The 21,863-nt window shown below is 43.6% G+C and overlaps 1 protein-coding gene across 2 annotated transcripts in view; it reads right to left on the bottom strand.

Annotated features, from left to right (window-relative positions):
• FLT1 (fms related receptor tyrosine kinase 1) overlaps window positions 1-21,863 on the bottom strand; it is a 159,716-nt gene that overhangs the window by 46,295 nt on the left and 91,558 nt on the right. Inside the window, exons 13-15 of one of the 2 annotated variants that reach the window (XM_064493239.1) lie at window positions 21,184-21,492; window positions 16,624-16,770; window positions 1,047-1,178 (exon numbers count right to left, since the gene is read on the bottom strand). In XM_064493239.1, the coding sequence (XP_064349309.1) occupies window positions 1,047-1,178; window positions 16,624-16,770; window positions 21,184-21,492 (588 nt within the window). Of the gene's footprint in view, window positions 1-1,046; window positions 1,179-7,297; window positions 8,322-16,623; window positions 16,771-21,183; window positions 21,493-21,863 lie in introns of those variants that run through there. The other variant, XM_064493240.1, reaches the window with a different exon arrangement.

Raw genomic sequence — 21,863 nt, 5'->3', positions numbered from 1 at the left:
GGAGACAAACAGAACCATTACTGAAAGTATTTGGGAAATGCTACCCCGGGCTTTTTCTGAAGATATAAATTTGTGGTAGAGTCATTTCAGGTTTTTCAGGAGACTTAAAAATCATTTCCTGGTAAAAGAACGAGATAAGGAATTCTCAGTTACAACCCTGAAGCAGTGTAAGTTTCCAGGGTGGAAGAACTGATGTATTTTGCCTTCTCCCTTAGTTCCTCCTCCAGAAATGCCTCATTTTCTGAAGTCTACTGAGGAGCCTTTGTAAACAGGCTACTGAGCAAATTCCATCTTTTCCTGTAAAACCTCAGCATGCCAGGGCTGTTTACATCTAAAGGGGCGCCAATCTGAATACTTTATGGTGCTGTCAATGTTAGGTGTTTGGCTGACTCTTGGCACTGGGAAATTGAAATTGAGGTCTAATCTCCTTCCTAAATGGAAGCCACGTGGCCATCGCCCAGGGCAGGATTAGACCTCTTTGGATTTTGCTGCTGCACAAACTGTCTGAGGAAGCACTTGGAATATTTTCTTTAACTGGGCCTGTCTACTGTTGCTTCTCTCTGATAATATTTTGCAGCCTACTTCGTGTTAAAAAGCAGCTTAGGAAAACCCTGGAGAGAGAGCCAGCAGATGTGTGACTCGTGGGAAGTGGAAAAGGAAAAAGAATAATTTCCAGTGTGGGGACTTTTTCCCCTGCCTCTCCCCTCATCTTCTTCCTTCTTGGATTTCTGTCTCACAGGTCTGGCCAGTCCGGTCATTCTCTGCGGGTCAGTGTCATCACTCGCAGCAGCTGGCACTCCAGAAACCACCTCCCCTAAGGAGGCTGTTCCAATGGTGACCTCTCAAGGGTGGCTGGCCAGTGTCCTCACCTTTGGCCTTTCCAGGAGGGACCAGACAGGCCTCCCCAGAGGGATGGGGAGAGGAGGAGGGGGTCAGGGAAAGGAATGGGCTGGAGCTGCAGCAGGAGACCAGGAGGTGGAAAGCTAAACAAACAGGGAAAGAGATGTCTGAGCAGTTTCTCATGGCTTCCCAAAGCAGCTGTTTACCTTGAACGGTGAGGTAGGCTGAACTCTCCGCGGACCCCTTCTGGTTGGTGGCTTTGCAGTGATAGACGCCTTCATCCTCTTCCGTGACTCTTTCAATAAACAGCGTGCTGCTTCCTGGTCCTAAAATAATTCCTGAGGAGTGAGAGGTGTTTAGATTAGTGAGCCTGGATGTCAAACAATAACAGCTACTTCTGTAACACAGCCCTCTTCCGATCATTATGCCTTCAGACGAGGAAATCCGAGCTCTGGTTCACCTGGACCAGGTCTGCTTATTTGTTTTCTCTCGTCTGGGCTTTTTTTTTTTTTTAAAGCACCTTCACCACTGAGGCAGAGCTCTGAGCCCCGGGTTTGGAGATGGAGACCGGCCCCGGGCCACTCACTGTGCAGAAAGACACGATGGGGCTGCCGTCCCCGACTGGAGAGAGCAAACATCGAGGAGGCAGCGCCTCTAACTGCGTAACTACCGCTTCCTGAGCGCCTGCCGGGGCCAGGCACGGCTCCGGGCGCCACCCGTCTCCTGGCGCCCACCCTGTGAGGTGTCCTTGTCCCTCTGACAGACGGGGAGACTGAGGTTTGGCGAGGTTCAGGCGCTGCCCCCCCCGGGGCACACAGCTGGACAGAAAGCACTCCTTGGCCCAGGGCTGGAAGCCAGTCCCGTTTGGCTCACAGCGGGGAAGACCTCGGGCTGGGCTTCCAGCTGGGTCTCACCGCCTGTGGCTCTGTCCCTTTAGGCGAGTTCCTTAACCTTTCTCAGCTTCCGCTTCCTCGGTCTTCGGATGAAAATGAAAGCAGTTTCTACTCCATCAATGGGAAAATGAACAGCAAGTGCCCAGCACATAGTAGGTGCTCGGTAAATACAGGGGTATTTTTGAGGAGGGAAAATTAACTCATACCAAACACACACACACACACATGCACACACGCTCTGTCACAGACACACACCTACACCAGCAAACAGAAAAATGTTCAACAAGTGAGAATGAATACGTGTAAGCAAGCACACCCAATTAAAGGCAAAGCCCGGGCAGGGAGATCAGTAAGAACAGTAATAATCAGGGAAGGCAGCCTGGAGGAGGCAGGCCTTGAGTTGAGGTCTCAAGGATTATCAGAGGCGATGAGAAAAATGGGGGCATTGATAAAAGGCATGACTCTGAAAGGAACAGTCCCTGAATGCTCGTTCTGGAATAAAATGGGCCTGACCAGGCCAGCGGCTATATTATTTTGTTACTTTAAATAGCTTGTACCTTCCTGATTATAAAAAATAAATTCAATATAGAAAACTTGAGAAATACAGGCAAGCAGAAAGAATATGTAGAAATACAGACAAGCCTGCAGTCTCCTCTCCGGTCAGCTCTGCACTCGTCTGCTTGAGGAGGATGTTTTTGCACAGCTTTTGTTCATTGACATCATACTTATTTTTTTTCCAGTTGTTGTTTAAATATATATTTTGAGCTCCACCATGTACTAGACACGATTCCAGAGGCTGGTCATGTGATAATAAGCCAGGCAAATAAATCCTTGCCTACAAAGGGCTTAAGTTATAGTCTGGGAGAAGTAAAAGTGAAGAATGTCACTTCAAGGTGCCAAATAGTCTCTGAGGAAAATAAATGGGGTGAAGGGGGTCACGAGTTAAGGAGGGCGGGGAGGCTGCTTTGGGTGGGGTGTCCGGGGAGGTGGCACAGGGAGTAACCTGTGTGAAGCCCGTGGGGCGGGAAGGAGCTTGCTGAGGGAAAGATACGGCGGCTCTGTCCTGGAGCGACCGTGGGAAGAGCTGGGAGTTGGTGGCCTCGGGGATCTGTTTGAAGGCTTGCTTTTGGATTAGCTTGCGGTACATAAAAGAGTAGTAAGTGTCTGACTTCACGGTTGATGGCTTGAACCAAGGAGAATGGTGGTCCCTTTCCTGTGGGGCCAGGTGTGAGGGAGGAAAGGCCAGAGTTCTGCTCGTGCACACCAAGTTTGAGGGGCCCACGACACATCCAAAGGAGGTTTCACGGGGGCTCAGGGAGGAGGTCAGGGCTGGAGACCGTGAAGTGGAATCAACATTCGGGAGGCAAGTGAAGCTGTGGGAACAGAAACAGACCTCATGGGAAGTGAGTGCAGGGAGGGCCGACAGCAGGTCTGAAGGCTGAGCTGCAGGAACTTAGAGGAAGCAGAAGAGGAAACAGCAGAGACTAAGACGGAGTAGCCCCGCAGGTTGCAAGGAAACCAGGAGACCGTGATTCCTGGAGCGCGAGGGAAGAGGTCCCAGAGGGGGAAGACGGTCAGCGGCGCTGAGGGCCGGAGAGGGGAGGTTACTCACCGCTGGGTTTGACAATGTGCCAGTTCGGTGAAGTCTGGGAGCAAAAGCATGATTGATGTCACTTAAAGAGAAGACAGGAGGTGATGAGTCGAGCTGGTTAGGAGGTTACTTTCATGGAGGCAGCTGGAGATCAACAGGGGATCAAGGAATGAATTCTGTTTCAAATGTGGAATTTTACAGCATGTATATGTGCTGATAGGAATAATCCGGGAGGAAGAGATTGGTAGAGAGAATGAGAAGAGAAGGAACCACGCCTGGAGTGGATTCCTGAAGAAGTGAGAGAGGACGGAATTCAGTGGCCAAATTGGCTTTGGAAAGAAGTAGGGATAAATAGTTCACCTCAACAGGAAGGATGGCTAAGCATAAAGGGACCGGTAGATTGGACAATTTGGTGATATATTTTCTCAGTAGATAAGAGGTCCTCATTTGTTTCAGTTGAGGAAGAGGAAGGAATTTTGGAGCTTTCAAGAGAGAGAAAAAGGTGTGAAAGAGTGTGCTGGGAGAGAAAGGAGACAAATTCAGAAGAATTTGGAGAAAGGAGAAATGTTTGCAACGTTATTTTTGGAGGGGGGAGGTAATTAGGTTTGTTTATTTATTTTGATGGAGGTACTGGGGATTGAACCCAGGACCTTGTGCATGTTCTCCCATGGCCTTACATGCTTTGAATATGATGGTTCATTTTATGTATGTCCCTGCTGATTGGTATGAGGTTATACCTAATTGCTCGTAACTGCAAGTAACAGTGCCATTGTGTCTTTAGGCATAAAGATTCTTCTGTATTTCAGACTATTTCCTTAGGATAGATTTCTAGAAACAGATCTATTGAGTCAAAAGCTCTTGACTCATAATCAAACTGCCTTCCAAAAAGATTATACCCTTTAACACTTTTTTGTTGTTGCTGTTGGTTACTTTTTCATATTCTTTTTTTAAGTCTTTAATTAATTAATTATTTTGGTGGGGGAGGTAATTAGGTTTATTTATTTATTTATTTATAATGGAAATACTGGGGATTGAACCCAGGACCTCCTGCACGCTAGGCATGCGCTCTACCCGCCCCCTCCCCTCCCCCCACCGTTAACACTTCTGTGAGCAGAGACCATCTATCATTCTCCTGCCAGGACTGAGCAGTATCATCTACAAAATATAAAACACAAAATTTTGTTGATTCCCTAGATAAAAATGATTACTGTCTTAATTTGTATTTTGGGGGGCACAACCTTTCATGTGTCTGTTAGCCGTTTTTATTTTCAATGAAAGCACCTGTTTTGAGTATTTGGCCAAGAAAGGTGAGCTCAGATGGAGAGCTTTGAAATCCTGGCTGAGGAGTTTCCATTCAATGTAGAAGGAAAGAGAGGGTCACAAAGATTTTTGAGGGAAATGACATAATGACAGTGATGTTTAAGGAAGTTTAGTCTAGAAGGAGAATGCAGGATGGATTGGAATGAGGAAAAGTGGTCTCTGGCAGTCCAGCTCACCAGTTGTAATTCAGGCAGGGAATGAGGAGGCTCCAAACCTGGAGGATGGGAAAGGAAGTGGAGGGGAAGGAATGGAAACAGACCCTTTGTAGAAACAACCTATAGGAATTGGTGCTTCTGGATCCAGGAATAGACAGATGAGTCCAAGATGATTCCAGGAAAACATGAGAGCTCTCCCCTGTAACCTTGGCTAAATCGTTTAGTCCTTTTGGGGCTGTTTTCTCATTAGTTGGAAAAAAACAAAACAAAAAAAACCCAAAACAACCTGCTTTACCTATTTCATGGTATTGCTATGAGGATCAACTGAAAGAATTTAAGTGAAAGCTTTGAAAAGTTTAAGAGAGTAGAAGTGGCGATCACAGGAAGTGAAAGCGTGGCTGGATAGCGGGCGGTCAGGGCAGTGAACACGTAGCTGACCCGCAGTCCTCTCCACTGCAGCACACTGAACCTCAAACAAGTTTCTGTCGCTCAGATCTCCAGTTGTAAGGCTAACAGCACGAACAAGTAAAGCCAGAGGACCTCGATTTCACCCAGGGAGACAGATGTGTCATTGTGGAGGCGAGAGGGTGGTGCCACGGATGCTGGTGAGCTGACATCGTCTGGCACAGGTCCTTCTTTCCATCACTGGGAGGAGTGGAGATGGGGTGCGAGGGAGTCCAAAGTCAACAAGCACAGCTCCTCTTTCTGACTTTGCCTCACTCTGTGCTGCTGTAACAAGGATGGCTGAGGGGGAGCGTATAGCTCAAGTGGTAGAGTGCATGCTTAGCATGCACAAGGTCCTGGGTTCAATTCTTAGTACCTCCTCTAAAAATAAATAAACATTTAAAAATATATTTAAGCCCCCCCAAAGAAAAACAAAAAAAATTTTTTTAACTTAAAAAAAAAAAAGATGGACTCAAGGGATCCACGTGGGAGCGTCAGCATCAGATGGGCCACAAAACAGCACTCTGCGCTCTCCAGAGACACACTTCTGTGCAGCCAAGCACACAAGCGGGCTTGAGAAGGCAGTGGTGCCTCTGGAGAGAGGGACGAAGAGTGGGGACAGTACAAATTTCATACATATAAAAGGGGTGGGGGTGGGGTCTAAAGCAAATATGGCCAAATGCTGACATCTGATTATCTTGATGATGGGTTATAGTTTTCCTACACTTTTCAAATCTTTGAAGGTGGGGAGGGTGTAGCTCAGTGGTAGAATACCTGTTAAAGTCAGAAAAGTGTTTTTCTGCCAATTGGAGAATAGCTAAATAAAGTATGGGGACACATGCCACATTATAGTGGATGGCTGCTGCATTTGCAGCAGCATGGGTGGACTCAGAGCTGGTCATACTAGATGAAGTAAGTCAGAGAAGGATAAACATCATGATTTCACTTATATGTGCAATCTAAAAAACTGACACAAATGAATTTATTTACAAGAAGACTCACAGACATAGAAAACAAACTTATGGTTACCAGGGGAAAAGGGGAAGGGGAGGGATAAATTGGAAGTTTGGGATTTGCAGAAACTAACTACTGTATATAAAATAGATAAACAACTAGGTCCTACTCTGGAGCACAGAGAACTATATTCAGTATCTTGTGATAATCTATAATGAAAAAGAATATATATACATATAACTGAATCACTATGAGGTACACCAGAAATCAACACAACATTGTAATCAACTATACTTCAATAAAAAATAAAAATAAGAAAATACAGCAAATGGCTCCTAAGAGAATGAGGCAGACAATATATCCCAATAACGAAAGACCTTCAGGATACACAGCAGTAAAAGCAAGTCACAAAACAGAGTATGATCTCACTCAGGTTTTCCTTAGGGAGGCCGCTTCCCCACGCAGCCCTGCTGCAATCCATTACCTCGTTTTGTTCATCACGGCAGGTATTTCTATGTAATGGTATGCTATATGCTTATAGTTCTGTTCATTAAATTTACTACCTGTGCTTTTCCATTAGAAAGTAAATTCAAGGTGCCTGATTTGTTTCCAGCACCTCGTGTATTCTGGCCACAGAGCTGGCTCTCAGTGAACAGCTCCTGAATGCATGAGTGAATGACCCCTGCCTATCATTTGCCCCACATACAACTAAGCCCCACGGCTGCATATATGCACATGTATAGGTGCAAAATGGAAAACTCTTTGACAACATACACATCAGCTAGCATGTGTAATTTCTCCATAATGGAAACCTTTATAGCTTATTCTATTTTGGTACTATGTGATCTTTTACAACAAAAACGTATTCTTGTACTATTTATTTAATGAAAATAAATGACAGTAGTTTTAAAAATGAAATTGTAGTCCTCTTTACGATCAGCAAAGAGACACCGATGAAAGTTTAATGGATCCAAATATGTATACATTTGCAAAACTTTATAATATTGACTATGGAATGATGAAATGTTTTTGAAGCAAGAAAAGCAGATTTCTGCTTCATAATAAATTACAATTTTGGATTAAAGCAATAAAAGGACAAACCAAAACCTATTCCATTAGAAGACTAGCCCCTATAGAGTGTGTGTGTGTGTGTTTGATTTTTCACTGATAGTTTAATTATGACAGAGTCAAATGAGACGGCTGCTTAAGCTAATATATAACCTTATTGTTTAAGACATCTAAGTAGCAGATTATGCAAAAATCAAGCTTGTCACCTGAATGTGGAGTGGAGGAGGAATTTCTTTTTTTTTTAGTTGAAGTACAGTCAGTTACAATGTGTCAGTTTCTGGTGTACAGCACAATGTCCCAGTCAGGCATATACTTACATATATTTGTTTGGAGTGAACTTTCTTGATTTGACTTTTTCCAGCAGCAATTTAGTCATGCAAATGATGGGCTGAGCTTAAGGTCATCTGAGAATTTATTTGTTTGCATATTTTCCTTAATTGAATTAGGCACAGCGGTGACCCCAGCTACTTTGCCTTGTGTTACTTTAAGTCCTGGTTAAGCTGTTTAAAGTTTGTACTTGGCGGCAGGTGGGGCTTCCATGCAAATCCTGGACTCGTGAGACAGAAAAACCTCATCTAATTATTTTGCTGAGAGATTAGAGGAGAAAACTTATCTAGGTAGTATCTGAGTTTTCTTTCTTAGTCACCCAGGCTTCCGTGTAAGCAGGAAATTGTGGATTGGGGTTGGAGAGCCCCTTCCACTCCAAGAGCCCAGATGGTGGATCTTAGTTTTGGAGTTAGTGACGTTGGACGGGGCACAGTCCTTGACAGTCTCTGCGATGACTCCTGGGAGAGTCGGCCCTCCCTCCTCCCCCTCATACTCCATACATTTCTCGTCTCTTTGTTTTTCTTCATTCCCTATTTTCCTCTGCTCCTGGCTTCACAGACATTGACTGCTCTTCCGACAAAGCAGGCTTCTGATCGTGGCCATGCTCAAAGTACAGTTCCGTGTGTCACAGAAGGTCACAGAAAAGGATCAAAAGAGGAGGTTAATTCACAGTCGAAAGGGAAGAGTCGTAATGGGTCTGAGGTTTCCGTTTGAGGTGACGAACAAGTCCTGAAATTAGATAGTGGTGTGATGATCGCACAACATTGTGAATATACATAGTGTCCCTGAATTGTGCACTTTTAAAGAGTACGGTGGTAAAATTTGTTTTGTGTATTTTGCCACAATTTTTTTTTAAAGGAAGAGGCTCTTTCTAAAGTGATGCCCCCATCTGCAAGATCTCTCCCATTTCTTAGGTTCTAAGTTTTTCATTTGAAAATTCAAGATGACTTCTAAAAAGGCACCCAGTTGAACTCGACTAACGAGGGACCCTGTTATTTATATAAACGAGTCTGTGCCAGCTGGGCTGTGATCCTCAGCCGGGTCCTGCTGTAGCGAACAGCTTTCAGGAGGCTTTTTGGGCTGAACGGGGATGAGGATGCTGGCTGGAAAATGCATCCAAAAAGCTTTTTTGGGGGCAAAGCATTAGGATATGATGCTATGTATGTATATGCAAGACCTCAGTACAGTGGAAATTGACAATGAAAAGAGGCATATTTACGGGTGTCAGGATTGAGTCTTCATAAGTAACTTTCTATTTCCAATACAAAATGGGATTCTACTCCTGGGCTACGTTACTTTTCTGGGTGTAAACCTTACAGCTCCACTGCCCCATGTGGGTCAGTCTCACAGAACTAGCCAAACGTTAACAAGTCGTTGCAAAAAGTGCAGAAGGTAACTGTCTCCACTGTTTTCTCACCGGATTGGAGCAGTGGTTAGGGCCCAGGGGTCCTCTTTTGTCTGGGGCTGGGCTTGTAGCTCTCGACTCTGGTGATGCCAACCAAAGAACTGTGTTCCCTGCTGTTCCCCCAGCTCCACTCCTTAATTGCATTGCTTTCTCCTCACCTTCTAAATGGAAGTTTATTCCCAGAAAGGGACTGAGCCTTAGCTCTGCCAGTTGTTCAGGATGTCCTTCGTGCTTCGGTGGCTGTTAGAGGAACAACTAAACCTTAAGAAGCTTCTGCAAGGGAGAAGAGCACCTGGTATAGCTTCTAGTGAAGCTTGGCCCTTCTTGGTCTGGGTACATAGACCTCCTCACCTTAAAGGCACATTGAAGAGGAAGGAATGATGTTATTGGCTGCTTAGTCAGTCACCAGCAGCCAATCACGTGAGCAGACTGACGGGCTTAGCGTGGGTAACAGCAGCCGGCCTCCCCTTCCATGCACTGCCCCGCGTGTGCCTGGGGATCCTGTACTCATTTTTTTTCCTGAAACGTTTCTTAATTCATTTTGCACTCTCAGGGTAGATGTCATGAGGAAGAAAAGGCAATTACTACCCAAGTTTTGCAAAAGGTAATTGATATTTCTGAATTTTATTACTCTAGGAAATCAAGCTCGAATAGCCTGAGAGTGACAGTCAGTTTATGAGCCTTACAACATCCTCATCCATCTTTCTCCTGCTTTTCCTCAGGATCTTTCCATGATCTCTGTCAGCCACCTTGCACTTCAGCTGTAATTTTGTCCCCCAGGTACTAGGACAGGAGGGCACCCTGATCTGAATATGTGCTTCCAAGTATAGGTATTTGGTGTCAGTGCTACAGTGATGACAGGAAAGATGTCCCTTTCAGATCATTAGATAAACAGTCCTAGTGACCAAGACCCCACTTGGGAAGGAGGAGTGATCAGTGGGCTCAAGTGATTCTCTCCTGTTCCAGCCTTCATCTAGTCAAGACAGAATTTATGCTTCCTAAACACTTTGTGGTTCCAATTCTACTGCTTTAATCTTAAAATATTCTGAAAATGTTCTGCCGTCCTAGAAATTTTGATGATGATTTCTCGGTTCAGGTGGACTTGACTCAAACAGCTCAGGTCACATTGCCTTCTGTTCTCTTAAATATTTTCAGAGAAGAAGAGTTCGTGATTTTTTTCAGCATTTGAATGGCTTTTTCCCCAGGAACCCCATTTTCTCTGTACCCCCATTTGGGAGCTGGTGCTTGCTTGCATCACTTCGTGTAGAGCCAAGTCAGACGCCTCCTGCCACCTCTGCTTTGCAAACTGACCTTGATCCCTTACAGCGCTGCTCCAAAGTCAGTGGCCAGCAGCTCCACTCGCAGTGCTAACTCAGCTCTGTCACACCTTTGAGTACTTTTAGGACGTCATTGGAGAATCTGGGAAAAGTGTGAGCTAGAAAGGTGACTTTCTGATCATTTGGTGGGGGGAACTGCCAGTCCCTTGGGCAGGGGGCTGGAGAGAAATGAAGACACCCAGGGGAGGCAGCTGTTCTCCCAGGTGACTTCAGACTACTGTCCCAAGTCTGGGTGCAAACCCTTAAAATGTTCAGCCCGACAGAAAGAATGTTCCTTAAAGGAGCTTTGCTGTTGGTATGCTCCTAAGAATCAAACTGTGCTCAAAGCAGCCGCTGGCAGGTAGGATTCGTCTCTGGCTGAGAGTGCTGAGGATGCATTTTTGGAACTAGTCCTAACACGTCATGTTTTTCTTTCAAGTCTGGTCCTTCATACTATACTCACTTTAGCTGGCTCCTCTTTTCACCTGTCACCTCAAAGTAACACTGTTGTCTTGAGTTTGAGATTTGCAGATACTAACTACTATATATAAAATAGATAAACAAAAGTTTCTATTGTGTAGCACAGGAAACTATATTCAATATCTTGTAGCGACCTATTATGTAAAGGAATATATGTGTGTATGTATGACTGAAACATGATGCTGTACACCAGAAGCTGATGCAACATTGTAAACTGACTATACTTCAGTAAGTAAACAAAACAAAAAAAAAGTAAGTATGTCTCAAATCACCTTTCTCTTTCCACCTATCTGTCCCTCGGAATCATTCCCAGCTGCTGCTTTACTTGGCTCTGGTTGGCAGCTTCTCCCTTTATTACTTCTTGCACATCTTCTCTTATTTCCTTTTTCTCTCTCTACCATTCAGTGTATTCCACTAAAAATGAATGATCGCAGATCTCTTGTATGCTCAGCATTAAAGTAGGCAAATTAAAGCATAAAGGATGTATCTAATGTATTAAAGATATTTTAATCCTGTGATTGCACCACGTTTTCTACCTGTCCTGTTCGCTAGTTCACCTGATTCCATTTTTAGACTCATTAACTCTGGTGCCCAGTTGACACTTGATAAAGAGTAAGTTGGGACCCACGTGGCTGCTGCGGGAAGACACCGTCTCATTTAACACATACACTAATTCATTACCTCAGCTATGTGGTTTTTCAGATTTTAGTTTTCCTAGTCACTGTTGTGTTCACAGAGCCTAGCATGGCACCATACACAAAGTAGTGCCTTAATAATGTTTGTTGAAACCAGAAACGGACTGAAAGACATAGAAAACAAACCGTGGTTACCAGGGTGGGAAGGGGAGGGTGGGGATAGGTTAGGAGTTTGGGATTAAGAGATTCACATTACTATATATAAAATAGATAAACAACAAGGACCCAGCGTAGAGCACAGGGACCTTAATTTAATTTCTTATAATAAGCCGTAATGGAAAAGAAACTGAAAAAATATATATGTATATATATGTGTAACCGAATCTCTTTGCTGTACACCTGAAACTAACACTGTTGAACTGACATCACTTCAATTAAAAAAAAAAAAGACCATTAATGGGATTAAATCTCTCAAATGGGGAAAAAGAGAAAGTTTGTTAAATGAGTAAGATTGTTGGGCTGATATGGAATGAATTCTGGACCTTTTAAAACTTAAAAAGACCTAGACTTTGGTTCAAAATAATTTTAAATTTTATATAGAGCATGTCCACTTTCTAAAAAAATGCTTTAATATTTTTAATATGCATTACATTTTTTAAAATAAATAAAATTTTAAGAATGAACTATAGTTTTCAGGAAGCTTAATCTTTAAGGACTGGAAATGAGAAAATAGTCATTGTTATAAATGCTTGTTAATGCGCATGGAGTCATTTAAAACCAGCATCTGTTCTGTCCTGAGAGATGCAAACTAATGTTTAGCTCCACGTGCTCTGAGTCCCTCTTCTGGTTTGAAGCTTGGTCTGCTACCCACTAACTCAACCACCTGGAGCCAGTTATTTCTCCTGTGTCTTTGCTTCCTCAAACCTTAGCCTGGAAAACAGGCGTAATTTAGCGAGCCTCACAGACTTGTTAGGAGGAGTAAACAGATTAATTTTAGCAAAGAGCTTAGAACAGCACCGGCCACCTAGCAAGTGTGTGAAGTCCAAGCAGAGATGGGAACGTGTCTAGTAACGGCACCTACCACAGGTGACAGGGGTGAAAAGAAACTGAGACCGTTGTAAAACTCCTAACGGTTCTTGGGTGCCTGGTGATGCTCAATGCATTTTTATAATTATTTTCAATAAAGACATATGAAGAGTGTAGAGCTTCAAAACATCACACGAGAGAGCAACCAGTGAGGCTCCCTAAGGCGTGACACGGACTATACACGAGCCCAGGCATCAGAGAGAAGGCAGCAGTCCGTGTGCTGGGACGGGAAGGGAGGAGCCTGATGGGGCCAGAGGCTGGGGGGAGAAGAGGATCCTGTAAAGGCTGTCCGGGGGAGGGTACAGCTCAGTGGTAGAGCGCATGAAAATGCACACGGTCCTGGGTTCCTTCCCCGGTGCCTCCATTAACTACATAAATAAACAAACCTACCCCCCCCCCCGAAACAAAGACAAAAACAGTAAAGGCTGTCCGGGCGGCGTTGGGGGTAGTTAGTAGGGTGGCCGGGCAGTCGAGGCCCGGGAAAGCCTGCAGCTGTGTGCCGGGCAGTAGGGAGCCCGCCCCGCGGGTACCCGGGGAGGTGACCTTGTGTCTGCTGTGCACATGACTCCCTGGGCTGCATGCTTAGAGGCCCTCCTGTTGCTGCTTGATGCTTTAATCCCAAGAACTTCCTACTTGGCTTTCACAGAACTTTCTTGAAATTGTATTTTTCCCTAGAATGCCTGTGCCCCACTGAGGGTTTCCCTGAAAGGACATGAGAAGGGCGGGAAGAAGTCCGACCCCCCTGAGTTCTGGAGGCAGGCGTTCCCCCACTGCTTGTCTGGAGCGGGAACGCTGGTGCGTGCCCTGCTTCCGTGATAGTGGGCTCCATCCCAGCCGTGAGCCAGGGCCACCAAAATACTCGCCGGATCGCATGTCAGTGCTTTCTGGGTCGCCAGGCTTCATACAAAGGATGCATCTCAGGTCTCCAAAGGATGTAGTTTATTCTCAGGGTTTTAAAACTCAGCTGAGTTTTCCAGAGGCTTCGGACACAGTGAACTAGTTTTCCGTCTTTTTCGGGGGGTGATGTTGATGGTTTTCCCTGTCAGCTTGGGAACAACCAGTGAGTCAAGGATGGGCCTTTGGTTGCCCATAATCTTTACTTACAGATTTGTAAAAAGAAATAACTATAGAAAGAACTGGTGCTTTTGAAGACGCCCACACGCACGGACACGCGGGTCACGGTCACGGAGCGTGCTGCTTGGGCTGCTGAGTTTGCCGTCTCAGATGGGGATCTTACGTATGAAACCTTACAAACACCGTATCCGTGTAAGAAAGATTATCTCCAGAAAACTAAGAAGTTCCATTCCAAAAAGCTACCTTAGTTTTAGAGAGTAAAGTTAAGAGAGAGAGAGAGAGAGAGAGAAAATTGACACAGTATTGCTGAACTCAAAAAATGCTAATAATATGACATATTAGGATGATATATACGAAAGATTTTATGTAAGAATTTATATGACTCTTTTTAGATATTCTTCTTTTGACCCTCAGAAGAACAAAGAAAGCTGTGAAGAGGACATCTTTGTTAGATTTAGAGTCGTTTGACATTTGAGCTGACTTATTAATTAACTCTCTGAAACCACCCAATAAATTCTGACAACTCATTGACCAATTTCTGTATCAATGAGGTGGGTCAGAAGGTAATATTTACTAAGCCATGACATAGGTCAGCTTAGTTATATTAACGTGTTTAAATCACACCACATCCCTATGTGGTCAGTATTATCCCAGTTTTGTGAATAAGGAAACAGAGGCTCAGAGAGTAAGGACAGTTGAGTCGCCCAGATTCTCTGCCCCCTGAGGACGATGCTGGGACCACCCCCTCCCAGCGCCTCACCGTCTTTCTCCATTTGCAGTAACTGCCTTGTCTTTCCTCTAATCCCAGGGTGGTCGTGAGCTTTCAAGTCGGTTCAACTCCAATTCTTTAACCCACATCCAAAGTATGAAACCTGAATGTAAGCCAAATCTACTACTTTCAAAGAACCAACATCTTATAAAAACATTTCATAAAATACATTTTGTGATCAAGTACACTTGAGGAATACAGAACGTAAAACCATGGTTTACCTGGTTTCTTCACTACGGGACTTCTTTGGGTCTTTAATGTACTAATGGGAACTCTGAATCTCCAGGGGGAGGATATTACAGCCATTGTTTCACAAGCTGTTTACTAACTCACATACTCATTCATCCTTTTACTTTGGTAGAATTGTTCAAGGGATTAGCGTTCTATGAAATTACTCATCTTAATAGTGTGTCTTCTTGAGCAAATCACCTTCCCTCTTTGTGCCTAAATTTTCTCTTCTACAAATGGAACTAAAGATATTCCAAAGATCCCTTCAGTTTTAAAATTCTATGGTATAGCCTCTCTCCTCCCCCAAAGTCTGGGCATTTGTGCTCCCAAGTGAACTTGCTAAGGATAGAATAAGATTTTCTGAAAACTACTCATTCTTTCATTCATGAAACATTTATCGATTACCATGCACTGTGGTATCTACACTGTTGGTCCTCAGGATGCGAGTGTGATAGGATTCGCACAGAGGAAGAGAGCGTCCACAGGAAGTCATGACACTGCAGTCAGAGGGCAGTAGAAACAGGCATAGATCATACAGACACACATGAACTGATGACCAGAAAACAACTCAGTGAGAGAATAGAAATGCTCACAGATCCTAAGACGCACAGAGGACCTGCCTCCTCTTCGCAGGGGTTGAACAAGGCTTTCTGGACAGAAGACGTCCAGTCTGTCTTAAGGGATGGATTAGAGGAAGGGAAGCTTCTCCAGGCAAAGGGGACACGAGAACAAAAAAAGCGTGGGAGATGAAGCAGCAGAACATGTGCCGTGATCTATGAGTTTGGCAGTTGCTGGAATTTAAAGTTCAAGGCCGGGGAGGGCAAGCAGAGAGCTGTAAGCTGCAGGCAGGGCGTGTTGCTGAGGGTCTTCCTCATCAGATGCGTGAACCCGGTCCTGCGATGGAGAGCCAATGGAAGGCTCAAAACGGGGAAGTGACAATTTATGCAACTGAGTGGAAAGTAGATGTAAAGAAAGGAGGGGGAGGCAGGGAGACCAATTAGGAGAGCCCTGCGGATGTCCAGGGGATGGGCAGCACCTGAACCGAGAGACTGACAAGAGTAAGCAGAGGAGAGGATGGACCGGGACACGTTTTGTGTTTAGTGGGTCCAACCTGCTCAGCCTGATGGATCAGAGGCGGAAGGAGAGGGGTCACCTCCTAGCGTGGATGATGAAGTACTTGATGTCCATGCAAGAGGAGAAGAATGGTGTTGTGGGATTAGTTCTGGACCTGCTTAGTGTAAGGCCTTCCTAAGGTATTTGTAGATATTGGAAAATTGGAGATGTTACACCAGGACCTTTCTTGTTGCATCAAACTCAAGTGGAGACTTCATTTAGAGGAGAGGATTCACATTGAAGGATGACCCCATGTGCCAGTTATGTTTTAGGGTGTTGGAATGTTGGAAATAAATGGCAAGTTTATCTTCAATATAAACGTAATTATTAATCAAACTTACAGATAAGTTCATTTTAATCTTACTTAACCATGGGATCATGAGGCACACAATAGGTACTGTTTCTACTTTCTGATTTCAGTCTAGTCGTCTTTAAATATACCTTTGGTTGAAAGAAGATCAACACATGACCATGAGTTTAGATGTCTTTTTTTAACCAGTATGATAAAACATAATTTAAAATATTCTTCTTTTTACCAAATCATTAACATCGCTATAGGTGAACTAAGATGATAAATCTGCTCTTAACTTCATATATTTTCCAAACTCTGTTATACTGCAAGCCAAGGAATGGATTTACTTTCCCTGTTGTTGTCACAAACTGAAATATTTTCTGAGCGGCTCTTAGCGTTTCTTTCTGAATGCACGATTTAAAGCAGATTCCATGAGGCTCTTTCTATAGGCTTAGGAATATGTCTGCGTAAGAACTGGCTCAAACAATCCTCACCTGAAGTGATCTAAACCCAGACCGGAGCCCCGTTTTTTTGCAGCTCTACCAGCAAGGGGTTCTCAACAAACTGGAAGGAGGTGATAGGAAGGTTAAAGGAAGGAGAAAGAGTAAACACAAGGGGAAAAAAGTCTCTTACCAGGTTCTTGTTGTATTTTGTGGTTGTTTTTAAACCAGGTTATCTGGGGTTCTGGAACGCCGTTTGCATGACAGTCTAGGGTCGTGGAGCTGCTGAGAGCCACTGTGTGGTCACTGAGGTTGCGCAGGAGGTACGGCGCTTCCTGATCTAGTGAATAAAGAAAGGGGATTGTTACTACGCCGCAATTTTATGCTTTTGTTACAGACGCATATCAACATTTTAAAAATATATGGAACAAGAGTGAAACTCCACTGTAAGGTTTCATTCACAGTTTGCTCCCTAAATTTCTCTTTGATGGTTAACCTACTGCTTCCTCTTAAGTCACTATAATAAATTGAAATCTGTTAGAACACTGAGTAAAATCAAGAACTGAATTCTGTAGTGTTAGATTTCAGTATCATGGTTTTTGCCTGGCCAACTACTTTTCTTCCTTTTTGAGAAAAGCTCTTCCTAAAACCTAAGGATTTTGTATGATATTTTAGGAACTAAAAAGGAAAAAAGATCATGACTTTTGGATACAGGCTTGTAATGAACGTTTACCTAAATATGCAGAGTGACAGCAATGCACTAATGTAAGTGTGTGCTTTTATTGCTGTGTCTGTGAGGGCACGCCTGCGCTACTCCGCTGTCAGCAGCCTAGATTGTAGGGCAGCAGACCAAACGGGAGCAGCTCTTGGACTTTGAAAGCTTTATTGATTGTTTCCTTCCTCCAGTCCCTTCCCAAATGCAAGCGACCAAAGGATTAATTCAAGAGGCAGAGGCACAGATTTGTAGGTTTTGCACTATATAATAGTACAAATATTGTATTTTATATTATTTTCTCTTAAAACATACAAATATGATACAATACAATTTATTTTAATAAAATGCCAACCAATATAGTACAACAAAATGAATTTAATACATTAGAATGTAATACATTACAACATTAAAATCGCACACAGGAACAGCAGCACCCCCGAGGCCCCGCGAGCACAGTGTGCCTGTCGTAATGAAGTAGTCCGTCAGTCCCGCTGGTGTGTGCACGTTCTAGCTGCGCGGGTGCGGGCTTGGTAACTCAAGCTTCCAAGGTAAAAGAATAAAGACATCTACAGTCTTTCCCACCCTCCCCAGTCATCCTTTCCCCATCTCCTTGCAAATCCTGGAATAGAAATCAAGAGAGTTTTGGCATAACTTAACATATTCTGCGTCACTGGTTTCAGTTACACAGTCTGAGCTTTCTCTAACCGCTTTTGATTTCCTCACCTTATTGTACTAAATAAAACTGTGAAAGCAGCTTAGGAGTGATTACAATGCTATAAGAGATGACACCTTTCGATGGCTTTGATTCCATGTCCCTGCAGAATTCTGCTGAGTCCCCAAACCTCTCTGTTTTTATTCCTGCAGGGAAACTCTCAGGATTAGCATTTATTAAAGCAATTGAGAAATCTCAGGTTAAAAAGTATATTACCATATGACTCATAACATGTTGACAGAGTATACCATGGCAGGGTTATTATCTGTTAGGAGAAACAGATTTCTCATTCAATTTTGATTCTATAGTTTATCATTCGTCTTTTCTCATTTTATACAAAATGAAATCTGAAGGCAAAGAAGAGAGTTGAAGGAGTGCTAGTTTATACTCTTCAAAAATAGTGTGAAACGGATGAGAGCAACAGTCCTTCTGCCTGTTTCAGTGTAGCTTTCCTGGTCTAGCATGCGCCCCAGGCAGACCCGCTTTAATATTTCTGTGTTTGCATCCTGTCCAATCTGTCAAATAGCTTTTCCTAATTGAAAACGCAGCCATGTATCAAAATCTCCAATTTTGATAAATTTTACACACTTGATCATTACAATTTTGACATTTTGACACAGTAAAGACCTCAAACAAATCAGCGAAACATGACAAGATAACAAAGAACAGTATTATATTACTCTTTAGCTTCTTTTACAGTGGCAAGCCCACTTTGGCATATCTCATTTAAAACTCAGAACAGAGCCAGTTCTCTGAGTTATACTTGTGGTAGCTTCTCCTAACACATCTGCTATTTCCCATGCACTAAATGTGATAAAATAATCTACCATTGCCTGTAGGTCTTATTATAAAAAGGAAGTCTGAATACATGGCCTATCACACCCAAATTCTTTCCATGGCTACAAACTGTAATATCATCAACACATAGGATTTGGCTTCCCTGACAGGTGAACTGGAAAACAGTGCTTATATAAAAGAGAACATTTTCTTGTAACATCAATGTCACAGAGAAACCTCAAGGCCCTGTCTGTTCTATACAAACTGAAGAGAGGCAGCAGAGTGGCTGCAGAATCAACAGAGGACTCTGAATTAAATACAAAGTTCATACAAACATGTCTGAAACATACAGCAGTACGATTTATTTTTCCTTTGTACCCATTTCTGAAAAAATGTTCTCCTAGGTGAAAAGTCTCATTTTGGGCAAATTTCTAAATAAGCGATCACCAAAGGGATCGTTTTAGCAACTCCCGCTTTCTAGTCATCTGGGCACTTTCAGTAAGGAAGGGACATGGAACCCATATTTTCAAACCAAAGTTATCTGATGGAAATAGATCGCTGCATTCTAAAATGGGACAAAGTGAAGCTGATCCCTTCAAACTGAGAAAATCAGAATTAACAGACTATTTCTGCTGGTTATCAGAAGCCAAAGATAGCTCCCAGCAGGTTCTTTTGAAGCCCCAGAGATGTGCCACACCCCACAAATGCATAGTTTCTTTTCTCCATTTGGAACAGGGACTGAGGAACCAGCCTCGAGCCCTCCACTCCATCCAATCCTCTTTTCTCACACCCAGAGACAAACTAATAAAAAACAAAACCTACCAAATTGCTTTTTTCTTTCTGAAACTCTCTGAAAGGAATAATTACATCGTGAACAATTGATTCCTCTATGGCGCTTAAAAAAATCATCTCCTGGAGAGTACTGAAAATCCTCTTCTGTAAATTTGGACCCCCTTCCCCTCTCCAGGAAATGACAGGTTTTGCATGTCCAATTCACCACGTTTTTCCAAAGCAATCCCCTAAACCATTGCATTTGCTTTTCCAGCTTTCATAAAGACCAAGGCCCCCCAGACCCTGGGGTTCTGAGGCCTTGTTTCCCGAAGGAACACACTGACTTATAATGAACAAAGACGCCCGAGCCAAAGAGCCATCGGTAAAATTTCCAGATGCAATTGATTATTCTTTCCTCTGGGCTGACAACTTCCAGGTTACTAATTGTTTTCAGTGCATTTGGGGCTCCGTAAACCTGGCATTCTGGGGAAATGCTATTGTTTACTCCTTCACACTTGACAAGCAATTCCCATGTGAAAGACAAGTTTAGCCGTGGGACAGAGTCTGTTCCCTAAAGGAGGAAACAGTCTGGTGAGTTCCCAAGCCTGGAAAGTTGTCATGTTGTCACCTCCTATTGAACAGCTCAGCCACTGTGTTCTCGGCCGGGGCTATTTTGGTCATTATAGTTTGTTTTCCAGTAGTTCATGTGAGTCACATATAATGATCAATCATAAATGAAAACAACAGAACCATGCATATTAAATTGGTGAAAAAGTCACTTTCCCCGCAAATGTAAGCTGAACACAAGAGATTACAAATCTCTCTTGATTCACAAATGGTGTGCGTTTTTAAATGACTCTGCATTCTGCTTCTCTAGTTTTGCCATTAATCCCCATTTTAAAAAATCCTGTTAACTTCTGCATATGGCGAAAGCAGATTTTTTTTAATGGACATTTACTAGCAACTGGAATTGCAGAAGAGGAAAGTGGGCCTGACCTGGGTGGACTTTCATAATTCATGCTGTGATAAAGCTTTAATCCCTTGAATGACACCAACACCTTGCACCCCTGGGGCCCATTTTAAAAGCTCCAGTTTAAGATTAACGTGCTTACTGTAAAAAAAAAAAAAAAAAAAAAAAAAAAGCATTTTCAAATAAATAAGCTTTATAACTTGCTATCCAGGTGCTATTTACAAATCAAGAGCAGGTGAAACAGTACAACATAAAACCCGGTGGAGGTCCGACAGTCTCAAATTCAACTGTACTCATTCTGAGCTGGAAAACGAACTTATTCGTGTCCATCTTTGGCAGACACCAGCCTCTGTTTAAATTATTCGGTTTTTTGCAGCTGTGACACATAAAAATAACAAAGAGGTTGGCATCAAAGTGGGAGGAAAGGGTCAGTCCCAGGTGGTGGTTTATCAGGCAGGAGACAGCAAAGAGCAGAGCACACAGAGAACGCAGGGCAGGGATCATCCAAATCCAAACGTGCACCAGGCCGGCCCCAGGGAGCGGCCCCCACGGCCTGAACGGGCGCCCAGAGCTGGGGCCGGGGCTCATTGTTACTCCTACTATCTCCAAACTCATTTTGGGAGGAGCTTCTCCTCTGAGCCGGAAAGTTAGCAACAGTGGCAATAAATCAAGATGATATGAGACAACTGTTACTTTTTTTTTTAATGAGTCCTTTAATGTTTGACATGACTTTGTGTGGTACAATCATTCCTTGTGCTTTTAAATTTGGAGATCCGAGAGAAAACAGCCTTTTTGTTGCAGTGCTCACCTCTAATTGTAACTTCTTTCTTCTGGAGGACTTCTTCCCCTGTGTACGTGTTCCTGGCTCGGCAGGCATAGGTGCCTGAGTCTTCCAGGGAAACATTCTTGATAGTAAGGTTCAGAGTCACGGAGTACTCCTTAGTGACGGCCGTCTTCTGCTTGCTGATACTGTGGTGCATTGTTCGGTTATTAACTGTCCGCAGCAAAATCCAGGTGATGTCTCTGTATAAGAACTTGTTAACTGTGCAAGACAGTTTCAGGTCCTCTCCTTCCGTAGGCATGTTTTCCACGTGAATGTGAAATCCATTTGGCACGTCTGTAAGATAAGAATAAAGAACCTGAGTCCGCAGGAAAATCAGCCTGCTCCTGAAACGGTATCTCATCACGAGATCCCCAAAGATCTTAAGAACGGTTCCCACACGAATTCTTTGGGTATCAGCAGTAAAAGGGGGGAGCTTGTCTTTTTATTTTAGGGGAACTGAGCAGAAACAGCAGGTAGGAACCAACCAAGTTTGTTCCATCAGAAGTGAGGCAGGAAATGCAAAACAGGACGTAATGAGGATGTACGTTTTCCGTATTTGCCCAGAGCTGCTCTTCAGAGTGGCACGCTTCCATTCCTGGTCATGTCCAGGACTCCTCCTGGCGCGTGGGCAAAACAGGGAAGTCGTGTAAGAGGAGTTTATGCTA

This window comes from Camelus dromedarius, chromosome 13 (genome assembly GCF_036321535.1).
Source record: "Camelus dromedarius isolate mCamDro1 chromosome 13, mCamDro1.pat, whole genome shotgun sequence".
Taxonomy (NCBI): Eukaryota; Metazoa; Chordata; class Mammalia; order Artiodactyla; family Camelidae; genus Camelus; species Camelus dromedarius.
The sequence above is the reverse complement of the archived record's forward strand: the minus strand, read 5'-3'. Positions and strand labels throughout refer to the sequence as shown.